General features: G+C 43.8%; 1 protein-coding gene across 1 annotated transcript; it reads left to right on the forward strand.

The window, feature by feature from the left end:
• The first annotated feature begins 348 nt into the window (after positions 1 to 348).
• TNFAIP3 (tumor necrosis factor, alpha-induced protein 3) lies at positions 349 to 11,543 on the forward strand. The gene is made up of 9 exons (XM_008948011.1): positions 349 to 646; positions 4,832 to 5,022; positions 5,232 to 5,379; positions 5,573 to 5,743; positions 6,510 to 6,690; positions 8,107 to 9,009; positions 9,096 to 9,103; positions 10,377 to 10,546; positions 11,262 to 11,543. The coding sequence occupies exons 1-9, from the start codon at positions 349 to 351 to the stop codon at positions 11,541 to 11,543; spliced, it is 2,352 nt and encodes a 783-aa protein (XP_008946259.1).
• The last annotated feature ends 1,432 nt before the right edge of the window (positions 11,544 to 12,975 follow it).

A 12,975-nucleotide genomic window follows, 5' to 3' on the forward strand; every position in this document is an offset into this window, starting at 1 on the left:
TTTTATCCTTACTTTGATTTCAGTGCTTTTTTCTTGGAACGATGATGCAATTTCCTTAGTTGTGAATAAATTCTCTTTAATATCTCAGTAAATGATCGCAGTATAAGCTGGTCACTGTTTATATCTGAGTAATGCAGAGAGACTGAGGGATATGAGCTTTAAAAACCATCATCTATATACTGCTCAGTGGATTGCATCCACCCTGTATGCATTCTAGGCAAAACTGCAGACAAAATCCCACCCCTGAAAGTGCCTTCTCAGTCTATGCAAAAATGATAGTGTTGTGATGCAATGATACTAACATGCCAGTAAAAGGATCTGTTTTCATTTCAGATGTCTTCTAGAAACATGGCTGGCCAACACATCCTTCCTCAAGCTTTGTATCAGAGCAATATGCTGAAAGCCATGAAGATTAGAGAGAGGACACCTGAAGATCTGGTCAAACCGCCCAGTGGAATAATTCACCACTTCAGGACTATGCACAGATATACCATAGAAATGTTCAGGATGTGCCAGTTTTGTCCTCAGTTTCGGGAAACACTTCAGAAGGCCCTGACTGACCAGGCCACCCAGGCTTCACTGGAACGTCAGAGGAAGCTTAACTGGTGTAGTGAAGTTCGGAGACTTGTCCCTTTGAAGACTAATGGTAAGTTATGAGCAGATCTTTGCACTCACATTAAAACAGGTAATATGAATGTAGCACCTTTATCACCTTTATTAACAGCATCTGAGTTCATGTTACTGAAACAGAAGCACATGGCTGTAAAAAAGTGGTGCCTTTTAATCTTGGTTTTATAAACTAAAATTCTTTCCACGTGGTGTACTGGCGCTGAGATTGTACTGAGGCTGTAGCAGACATGTGCCCATATCACGGTATTATGACTAGCCCCAAAATTTCACAGATTGTTTCATAATATCGGTAACGTGTGGCACATCAGAGTAAAATGCCAGCTGGGAGACTTAACTTACAACCCATCACCTTTCTGTGAATCTGACTTTGCTGTGTTGGCTGCCTCATCAGAAGAGCCTAATTGCTTTTCATGCCAGGCAAAAGGAGGCTTCAGATGCTTTGAGTGATGGGGATAGATTCTTGTGTATATGTAGCAGAAGCTCATGTCCTGCCATAAGCCCTGCCATTGTAGCTGGCAGGCAAGGTTCACTTGCTGATCCAGCTTTAACAGCAGTGCCAGCAGGAGCATCCTGGACATGGAGCCTCTGGGAACCTGACCTCCCTGGCCCTGGAGTCAGTGCCCTGCATGCAGGCAGCTCCCTCATCCTTGACTACCTGCTGGGTTTGCCAGCTCTTGTCTTCCCTCAGACCTCACCAGTAATTCCCGTGTGCGTGAGAGTTTGCAGTGAGGGTCAGTGATGCATTTAGGAGTTGGCTTTTGGGTTACTTTGTGTGTGTTGCATGAAGTGCTCTAAATTAAAAGGTACAGCAGTAGTGCCGAGTCTTCCTGAACAGCTGATACGTGTCCACAGCCCTGAGCAGGGAACTTTTGCGCATGACTGGAAGAGTCGCTGGACATGTCACATCCAGTGGAGGAAGGATTTGGTAATGGCTATGACTTACAGTCATGAAGCTACAAACTTGGACTCAGGATTCCCTACAGCACAGATTGCCCCAAACCAAGAAGGTAGACTAGGACAGTGAGGATTCCAAGAGCGAGCATGGAAAATACGTAGTCTTTGCTCAAGGAGCAGATAACAGTGGTTATAGAAACACTGGGCATGGTGGACCTGAAGCCTTAAGTCCTTACATTATGGACTTCTTAATACTTCTATTCCTATCTGCTTATATACATGTTGCCCATATCTTCCTAGTCCACATTCTTGCCATCTCAAGTTCTACTGCATTTCTCAGTCTGATTGTACACATCTGTGTTGTGCAAAAGCCATCAAAATAGAACAGCTGCTTTGGTGTCACTGCCCTGACCTAGAAGAGCCTGAACCTGATGTGTATCTGTGTAACTGTCATACAGGCACTGACCTTCTGGTGGGGTTTTGTGGGCTGCATCTGTGCTGGCGTAAAATTCTAAGGACTGTAATTAGGCTGTGCATGAAGATCACATAGTCTTGAACTTCCAGAGGGACTGGAGTTGCAGCTAGGATGAGCTGCACTTTGCAGGCACTAGGAAGGTAACATCACTCCCAGTGTTGTGTCCTCAAAACTTCACCCCAAGAGAAACACTCCAACAGATTTACTAGGAAACTGGACAACCTGCTTAACTGTTGCCACAGGCAAAGAAAGAGCAAGAGTTTTGGAATCCCCCATCTCCTGTCAATACCAGTCCTGCAGGGGTTAACACTGCTTTGACAGGCCCTATAGTCTGTGGTCTCTTGCATGACCTCATGACTGTTGGCCAGTGTTACAAATGGGAACAATTTGTGGACTGGTGACTTGGATCCCATCCATCAGCAGGTGTACCAATGTACAAGATTCTGAAATACTAGGGCCAGTTGAGGGAGGCAAAGCGAGAGCTCGATTGTTGGTCCCCTCATACCTGTCACAGCCAATGAACTCACTTCAGTTCAGTGCTTTAGGGTCATTAAGTGCATGAGTAGGAGTGGCTCTGTGGTCTATGTAAAGTACTCAGACCTTTGCCAGAGAGAGAAGATAGACTGGTCTGAAAAAGAAGGGACAGAAGTCTGGAGAAGCCCTGTATCGTTTTGTTGTTTTTTTTTTTTTTAATTCTCCCACGTGGCACAAATAATAGTTTTTAAAGCATTTAGCTGCATAACCTATAGAAGTGGAAGGAATATAGTAGTTCCTTCAGTCAACAGTGGGCTTTCTTCAGAAAATTCTGGGATTTTTTCTGATGAAGGTTGTAATTGTTTGGAACAGAATAAGTATATCCTATAAGATCTTTCAGTGTGTATTTTCCTAATATGTACATGAGTTTGTGGAGTGGTGTTTTTTTTTAATTAAAAAGAAAAGCCCTTTTGAATGACCACACATTTCTTTGTAGACATGCAAATGGAGGATAGAAGGAAAGCAGTAGGAGGTATAAAAATTGAAAGAGGTTTTTAAAAATAAACAAATAAATAAAAAATTAAAGTTCCAGCAGCTATTGTTTGTAGAGATTTCACTTGTATAATGAATCGGCATTCATTCCAGCTCGCCCAGCCACACCCCCTGGGAAAGTCCGAGGGAGGGTTCGATGCTCAGCCCTGCCTGCCGCAGAACAAAAAGTACAACTGTTGCTCAATTGCTAGCCAAGCGGTGAGGGGGAATTCCAAATGCTGTGTAAGGAATTTTGGGCAGTGCTTCTCAATAACGAACTGAAAGTGAGCTCTCGGAGAGAGAAAGAAAAAAAAATCTTATCTTTGCTCTAGATTTTGCACAGCGAAAATTTTAATGGGATTAAGATGTCATCTTTCTTGGTCAGAAGGAAACCTAGTCAGTTTTTCTGTCTTATGTATTGTTCCCTGATTTTTGAGCTCAAGTAAGCAGCCTATGGAGTCAGAGTAAGCTTTGCAAGACAGTGTTCAGAAACCAGAAGGCAGTTGCAGGAATTTGAAATGCACTGAGTCCAAAACAATTTATGAAGTGTTGAGTAGATTTCAGATGGTATCTTCTACAGGATCTGGGTTCTGAGTTAAGTTTTTCTCTGCAGTTGCACAGAAAAAGTAGCAAAAGTGCTCACAAATGATGTCATTGAGCTCATAATGCATGTAGCAAATGGATCTAAGTCTCTTGAGGGGTTTCTCTGGGTGGGGTTTTTTTCCATATGATAAAAATCTTGTAGTTTTACCATGGTTAAAGTCCTCTGTTCCAAGGAAGTTGCTGTGGTTTCTTAGCATTGGGTGAATCTGTTTGTCACTGTAGTAAACAATGGACCTAGTTTTGAATCTGAGGATGTGATGGTAATGATTCTTAAAGTCTCCCTTTCAAGGGAGACATCCCCTTTTGAAAAAGATGACTAGAGATAGAGTTTGAAACCCTGCTATAGGCATATTTTGTCACACCTTTTAATTAAGTTAGTTAACTCCTCTGATTTCTCAGTTTCTTCTCCTCTGAAAATGCAGAATGTCACCTTCCTTCCTACCTGTAAATAGGACCTTTTCAGTACAAGGAGGGTGTCTAAATGAAAATCAAATAAATATATTTTTCACTGATTTAGTTTTTATTTTCTGTGTTAAAAAGCAACTCTGTAAATAAAATATTTAACAGCCCAGCATGCTATCAATTCGGAGAGAAACATAAGAGGTGCTCCTGTGGTTGCTTTATGTAAATTATCTACTCTTCCCTTCCTGTCTCCTTTTTTGTTACAATTCCTCTATTGAGCACAGCCAAGTGCCAAGCCTTTCAATGCAGTGCTCATCAGGGGATGTGAGGCCTGGTGTTACTATAGTATTTATATACTATATACTATAGTATATAGTGGCTTCCATTATCTCTACCTTCTGCTATCAGATGTGCACTTGTATAAACATGGATGAGAGAGATTTACATGTTCTTTTATCATTTTAAGACAACACTATTATGTTTAAAAGTTACTTCAACTGTGTTTGACATTTGCAGTTGACTCCAAAATTCAGTTCATGCGATCAGTCAAAGTTAAGTAAGATAGATGAGGGGCTCTGCTGAAGGACTTGTTAACACTAACCAGTAAAAGGACAAAGCCAGCAGATAGGACTTTTTAGCTTTCTGTCTTTGAGCAGAGAGCTCATAGCTGTGGTCGCCTTATTAAAACCCTTTTGTCTGAGGCTGAGGGAGCAGAGTACAGGGAGTAGGCACATGTGCAATGGAATTCTACATCTGGCAAGCTTGTGGGGTTTTATGTAAGTAGCCATTTAAAATGAACACACTGTTTCTTTTTTTTTGCAGGCGATGGAAACTGCCTCATGCACGCTGCATCACAGTACATGTGGGGGATTGAAGATGTCGACCTCGTCTTAAGGAAGACATTGTTTAGTGCACTCAGGGAGGTTGACACGCGGAACTTCAAGCTCCGCTGGCAGCGGGAGGCTATCAAATCCCAGGAGTTTGTAGAAACAGGACTCCACTATGACACCCGGGTAAGGTGGCCTGAGGGAGCGGTGCTGTTTACACCACTGTTGCCTTGCTGATTTATTTTGCTGGTTGGCTTCATGGATTGGGCCATTAGTGGAGAGCAGAAATAGTCTTCCTTTGGAACAAATGGGAGAAAGTGATTATTTTGAGCACTGCTGTGCTGCAGTTCGTTCCTGACCTTTGAACCATTGTCGGTGCATGTTTCTTTCCTCAGAATTGGGAGGAGGAGTGGGAATACCTCGTTGAAATGACCTGCCCAGAAACATCTGGGGCTCAAAACAGACTTCCATATAATGCACTGGAAGAAATCCACATCTTCGTCCTTGCTAACATCCTCAGAAGGCCAGTCATAGTCATTGCAGGTGAGTTGCCTAGCCAGTTATCTCACTTACTCTGTGCTGTGTTAGAAATCTTACTTTGATAATTGTTGTTTTCAGGGAGATGCATTTCAGAAGGGGGTGTTTTCAGCCATCATTCTAAAACACCCAAAATATGTTTTGTCTTGCCCGTAGCACATACTTATTTGTGTTTGTGTTTTCTTTCTTCCTTACACAGATAAAGTGGTGAGAAGTTTAGAGTCAGGCTCTAGTTTTGCTCCTCTGAATGTTGGTGGTATTTACTTGCCTCTCCTTTGGCCAGCTGAAGAATGCTACAGATACCCAATTGTGCTTGGCTATGACAACATGCATTTTACACCACTAGTGACTCTGAAGGACAGCGGGCCAGGTATTTTTCAAGTACCTCATTTGATATTTATGTAGCTTCTTTAATACCATCATACTGCTAAAGCATTTAAAATAGAATCTGGTTTAGATTTGCATTTTTAAAGTTAAAATGTAAAAAGTTCCTTTGAAATATGTTCTTAAAATGTGAGCAGAAACAGCTTTGTTTGTAAATCTGACTAGAAACTAAAGGTTGCCTTCAAAATGCTGTTTGAAAGTAGAGTGCAACTCAGCTGCTTGCAGTCTGGAATCACTCAAAGGGTGGCCTCTGCTTTGTTGTGTCCTGCCTCCTTTCCACACCTTATCATGAGAGAAGAAGCTTTGAAGGATGTGAGATAATGAAATATATGTTTTACCATTTTTAATGCATCTAGTTTGACTGGTTAGCAGTTCACAGTATCATAGAATGGTGGGGGTTGGAAGGAACCTCTGGAGATCATCTGTGGAAAGGTATAGCAAACTAACCTCTACAATGCTGTCCATACTAAGAAGATTCCTATGGGGACACTAAAACTTGCGTGGGATGTGGCTAGGTTTATGGTGCAGGTGTGTCTGTGTCCTCCCCCAGTGACACTGCTGACAGACATGTTGCTCTGGCCAGCCATTCTCCTCTCTCCAAAATTCAGCAGTAGTGGTGATACCTCTGTGTGTTGCATCCTGTGTTTCCTCCTGCCTGGTAAAATGTATGTGTGTGTGTTTGTGTATGTATATGTATACAGATAGTGATATAGGTATGGATATATATGCTGTTCCATCTTGTTTCACTACAGAAATCCGGGCTGTCCCTCTGGTCACCAGTGAACGAGGCAGATTTGAGGATTTGAGTGTGCACTTTCTGACAGACACAGAAGAGCAGGAGAAAGAGCAGCTGCTAAAAGACTACTTGATAGTGATAGAAATTCCAGTGCAAGGCTGGGATCATGGTACAACGCAGCTCATTAATGCTGCAAAGTGAGTGTCATTCCTGTTTCCTCAAAGTTACCTTGTTTACGAAGGTGGGAGAAGCCAGGCAACATAGTGTGTCCCTTCAGTCTTTCCTTCCTTCCACAGCAGTATGCACATTTACCCTCTGAAATATTATTTTTTATTTTAGATAAAATAAATACCCTTTATTTTAGAAGAATAAACCCAATGGATTTGTTTCACTGCCCTTTAGATTACACCAGAGGGTGGCTGAAACTTAGTTAAACCCAGGAGCTAGTTAGACTAAACTCTTGTGCTTATGTAAGGGCACATTGCATGACGGGCAGCTGGTGTAATTTTGGCTGCCCTAGAGAAAGTACTTGATGGTATGTTCTTAGTGTAGATGCCTTGACACCCTGGGCTGTTGTGATGTGGCAGTTGGCAGGAACCTGTTGCTGGTGGAGGAACCAGCATCTGCAACTGTCCCCCTGACAGCTGAACATCAGTAACTTGCAGGGGGTAGCTGGTAGCACTCATCAGCTTCTCACATTTAGGACATACTGGCAGTTGTGTCCACCCAGCCCCTTCACAAGTGTGTGATGGAAGCAATTCCCTGTATCCTCTGTCTTTTCTTCCATTGCCACACAGGGAGATATATTTATGCTACTGGGTGATACTGGTTTAGGAGCCTTGAAAATTAAAGTCCTCCTACCCAAAGGATATATGCATACATAAGGAGTAGCCATGGAGGTTCCCTAGTCCCACTGCACGGATGTGTTCTGGAGTATTGTCAGTAATGCTAGCTACTCATCCTACCAGCCGTGGCGTGGAGAAGCTCTGGTGTGGGGTTTTCCCTGCAGGCAGTGGCAGAGCTGGGATGGTGTGATGGATGCTAACGTTACACGTAACGCACTGAAACCCTGTAGCTTGCTCGAAGAATTCCACTGGTAGATACAGACCCAACAGGACAAAACCAGGAGCAGATTTCATGATAAACTGTATTGGACTGTGTCATGAAATGTTGAGCCGACTGTGTGAAAGTCTTGTTTTTAGCATGGGCTGGTTGAGTCTTCCACTCAAATCTCCGCTCAACTGGGCACTGGTCTTCAGAGGAATTCAGAATTTGGGGAACTTTTATTTTTGCTTCAGAGAGATTATCCATATTCTTTGTGCAAACAGCTTTCAGAAGGAAAACCCCCACCTAGAAAATCCTTTTAAGAAAACTTGTTTGGTATTGTATCAGACCATTTCTTTAGATGCGAAAGTCTCCATTTGACATCACTGAACACCTGCTTTTAGAATTATTTCCATTTGCAGCAACAGTTTAACATCCTGGATCTTGTAGCTGAGTAATATGGATGTGCGTTAAGTCTACGTTTCCTCCCCACATCACTTGTATTTGCCTTCACCCCCACCATCTGTCCTTTTCAACCACTGATGCAATCTTCTTTTTTTGGCTGTCAGGTTAGATGAAGGCAACCTACCCAAAGAAATGAACCTTGTGGAAGATTACTTTCAACTGGTACAGCATGAGTACAAGAAATGGCAGGAAAACACTGAACCTGCTAGGAGAGAGAACTATTCCAGGAACAAACAGGAACTGTCTTTTTCCCAGCTCTCCCTCTTACAGGTGAAATGTGAAACGCCGAATTGCCCTTTCTACATGTCTGTGAACACCCAACCCTTCTGCCACGAGTGCTTTGAGCGGAGGTCCCAGGGAAACAACGGAAGAAAGCAGACCTCCAAAGCAGCACCTGAGAAACTGAAGGCAGCTGGGTCGGGCTCCTCCCGCGGGGACACCCGTGAACCTGGGGGGTGGACGTCTGAAGGGCCTGTGACAGGGCCTCGGTCTGCACCTCCAACTGCTCCAAGCCTCTTCCTGTACAGCGAGACCACGGCCATGAAATGCAGGACACCAGACTGCCCCTTTACATTGAACGTCCAACACAATGGGCTTTGTGAACGCTGCTACAACTCCAGACAGCTTGGTCCTTGCAACAACTTGGATGACCGGCGACCTTTGGACTATGCTACATGCAAGGTGTGCCGTCAGAAGGCTAACAGGACCTTCAACGGCATATGCAGCACTTGCTTCAAAAGGTCTACAGAGCGCCCCTCAAATGGCAGCCCCGCATACCACCACAGATCGTCGTCTGACCCCTCCCAGATCTCGCAGAGCCTTCTCCAGCACTCCTGCCATCAGGCTCCCAACAGCCACGGCGAGGAGCCCCCACCGCCAGCGCTGCTTCCCGAGGAGAAGAGGGGAGGTAACCTCTGCAGGAAACCTGGCTGCAAGTTTTTTGGGACATCGCAAAACGAGGGCTTTTGCACGTTGTGCTTCTTCGAATACAGGGAAAACCATGGTAAGTGGAGATGGGGTGAGCTTTGGCTCACTTTGGCTGCAGATCTGCCTCCTTGAGCTATGAAGCTCTGTGTGCACTGGGTGGTAAAAGGGCAGCAGGTGGTGGAAATGGTGTGGAGCAGAAGCAGCAGGGTGAAGAGAAGTTGCTTTTTTGGGTGTTATTATCCCATAAAGGGATACTTGGTAACAGTCTGGGAAATCTGAGATCCCTTGTAAAATGTCCTGTCAGTTTTCATGGAAGCAGAACTAGCTCCAGAGGGGGTGAATTTTGATCCCTCCCCACTGTTCACTGTGATCATGGTTTGGTATTAATCTTCTTCACAGCTAGACGAGGTTGTAGGGGTCAATGAGGGAAATGCTATTGTATTGATGGTACTGAAAACCAGTTATGTTAGTAAGGCTTTTAAAAAGCTTGGGTTGAATTTTAAGATCTGTACCCATTCTGGATGTAGCAGGTATAACACTCTAGAGTAACTACTGAAGTCGCCTTAATAAGCAGAGCAGGTAGACGTTGACTGTAGATAACCTGCTTGCACTTGGGAGTAACTTAGGAGTGTATTGTTATCGTCTACCTTGAAACCTTCCTTGGTAATATCACATGTGCGTGTGCACGTGTGTGTTTAAGGGGAGGCCTTCAAAAACGTAATAAGTCTGTGAATAAATCACAGCATGAAATCTTCGTCTTTCATGCTACTGCCCTTGGGTGTAGACACATATAGCAGAGATTTATTGCTTATCTTGTAGGACTGTTTTTTTTCCTGACAAGTGTGCCAATGCTTCACTTTCCACATAATTCCAAATTCGGGAAGTCCCTTTGTCAGCTTGCAATAGCTTATTTTCCAGTGTTGCTCACAATTAAGTTTTTTTCCTTCTGATTGTGGAATATATAACATTGCTTCATGAAACTAAAAAGTGTAAGGCGCTTTTTCCCAAGAAGCCCAGTGCCACTGTACTGGCATTGCTCCATGCGCCTGAAGTAGAGGAGGCCAAAAGGGAAGTGTCAGGTTAGGTCACAGATGGCATCCTGAAGCCAAAGGTGAAATTCCTTTTGATTTCAGTGAGATCTAGTTTTCTCACTGAGGGCACATTTTACCCAAATCAGATGTTTCAACAACTTCTGATATGAAAATCGGGCTGTATTTGCTCTCTCATATAGTATCATGGAGGAAGGTGCAACAACTGAGTCATCTCAGGTTTGTCCAAACCCCATGTTTGAGGCTAGTAGATTATTTTTTTTTAAACTAGTGATCTTTTTATGGTTGCCCTGGATCATCAGGTCTATTTGGCACATTCAGACCTCTCCTATCCTTCCTTCACATTGCAGATAGTGCTTTGCTACGGCACCAGAGGAGATCTCAGAAGAAGTCCTCAGCAGCAGGTCAGCGGGGGACCTCCACCGCTGCCTTCCGAAACACTCTGTCCTGCCAGCAGCGTGACTGTGGCACCCTGGGCAGCACAATGCTTGAGGGGTACTGCCAGAACTGCTTCATTAAAGCCCAGAACCAGCGATTTCAGGAAGCCAGGAGGACAGAAGAACAGCTGGTGAGACAGACAGAAGTAAGTGTGAACTTCTCAAAATCTTATCTTGTTTAGCACTGCACATTTTTCTCTTGTGAGAACGATTCTAGATGCCTACCAGAAAATCCTCAACTGATTGCGTACTAAGTATCATAGTAAGACAAAGCGTAGAGTACCTCATTATTTCTCTGCTGCAACTGAGCAGCACTCCTATAAGTCCTAGAATCATTTAGATTGGAAAATACGCTTAAGGCCATCGAGTCCAGCTGCAAACCAAATGCTGCCAACTCCAGGTTGTTCTCAGTTTAGAGCTGTCATGGCCATGTTCAGTTTTACCTCAGCTGAGTTTTTACTAGCAATTTCAGTGGAAGTAATTGGACCAACACTTGCTTTATTTGCTGGTTGCAGAGAGATTTCCATTCTTACCCTTCATGCTGTGCCACTGCATCAAGCAGTTAGTCCACTTCCTGTTGCCTTTTTCATTGAGCCCAGATTTTTTGTTTGTTATGGCCCTTTTGAGAGTTACCAAAGATAAAAAACATTTTTTTTTAAAAAAGACAATGTCTAATTTTCTTTGATAAAGCCCAGTGTGGCTCTTGGCATTGTAGTTTTCAGAAGTATGTGTCTGGAACAACCCCCAGCAGTTACCTATACGAACCATGAGCACAGTTGAAAGTAAATGAAAAGCCGTTTGTGCTGCCAGCACAGCAACTGACAGTGTGTTCTAACATTTTTCAAGAGAACGGGACAGCACAGAGATTTGCAGCGAGCAGCACTGAGCAGCCAGAAGAGACAGTGTCCTGTGGCTTCGTGTAGGAACAACGTAGCCTGCAGAAGTGATGACTTGTGCCAGGAGTGCCAGCGCCTCAGCCAGCTTCTGCCGTCGGGGACTGCCAGGGACCCGGCTCCCCAGGAGCCCCCGAAGCAGCGCTGCCGAGCCCCTGCTTGTGACCACTATGGCAATGCCAAGTGCAACGGCTACTGCAATGAATGCTACCAGTTCAAGCAGATCTATGGGTAGCAGAGGGGAGGGGCTGGTACGGAACGAGAACATGATACCAGCTACTTCTCACTGAAACGGTGCTACGTCCAAAACACTTAACAGTCCTGGGAGTGGGAGGGGTGGGGGGAAATATAAGCTGTCTGCTCGTGTTCCTGTTTATTCCCAAGAACAGGAATAAATCTCTACTTCCTCTAAACACTGCAAACAAGGACTGCTGAGAAGGTCAGGTTGCCTTCTGCACATAGCTGTCATTCATGACTAAGCTCCTACAATGCCATATTTAATTCTTGGACTTCCCAGGAGGAAGTGTGAAGCATTTGAATCCAAAGTACTTCCCAATTCTGGCTCTATCTCAATACCTCCCCTGCTCCTGGGCGAGGAGCCGTGCCTGCTCTTGGAGGTGCAGGAGCTCTTTGTGTTTGCGTACATCAGTCAGAGGCAAGTCTTTCCTGAGAGGGATCCCCCAGGACAAGCTGATGCACCTTGCAGTTGATGTCTGAAGAAACTTGCTTTGGGTTGCCCACATCTTTGCTGGTGTTCTTACTGAGCTCATCCAGGTGAGAGCTCCCACAGGCATTCAAGTTGTTAACGGAGAGCAATTCTGTGTTTGCAGAGCCCTCAGCAAACTGCAGCCAGAAAAAAAAGCCCACCAGTGGTCTTCTTCTTTAGCATGCTTAACCTAATAAGCATTTATGTCCTTTCCCAAATCCCAAGATAACTGGAAAGACAGGTGGTTACAGAAGCAACTTTCATGACCACATGCATGTGATGGGAAAACTGAATCCTGCCATTTCCCACTCATATGGAAGAAATTGCCTCCAACAGAAAAAAAGCCACCAAAGACCCTTTGTCTTCAGCTTCAGTTCTGAAACCAGAGCAGCTATCTTCTCTTGTTTTGTAACTGTCAGGAATACATGTGCTGCTGTTCGTACCCCCCTGACCCCACCATTTCTGTTACACTTCTTTCTTTCATCCTTAATGTGATTCTGTTGTCGTGCAGACAGCTTGGACCTCGGTAGCAGAGTGCTTTAGGGTCGAGATTTTACTGCTGGAGTTCATACATCCACTTCTCAATCTGCAATACTTTCTCTAGTGACCTTGCCTTTATCATTGTGCCTGGTACCTGCTTCTCTCCTTTCACACCTTTTAAACTTTCAGCATCTGTTTTGCTGCTATGGTTTTGGAGGTGATACCTCTTCTAAGTTGCTTCTCAAGTTTAGAATCTTTTTCTAGTTACTAAAAAATGGTTTTTAAAAAGAAAAAAAAACCTTCGTTACTTATTTCTGTTAAATTTTATATATTTTGTGAACTTTAATGTGAACATATGTTTTATTAAAATATTTATATTATTTGAAACAATGCAACTTGAAATTTGCACAGCTAGGACTTTTTTTATGTGTATTTACTCTTGTGTTGAAAGTTAGAAACTTAAATGTATCATTGAAAAACA

Source organism: Merops nubicus, unplaced genomic scaffold (assembly GCF_000691845.1).
Source record: "Merops nubicus isolate BGI_N331 unplaced genomic scaffold, ASM69184v1 scaffold50549, whole genome shotgun sequence".
In the NCBI taxonomy this organism is placed as follows: Eukaryota; Metazoa; Chordata; class Aves; order Coraciiformes; family Meropidae; genus Merops; species Merops nubicus.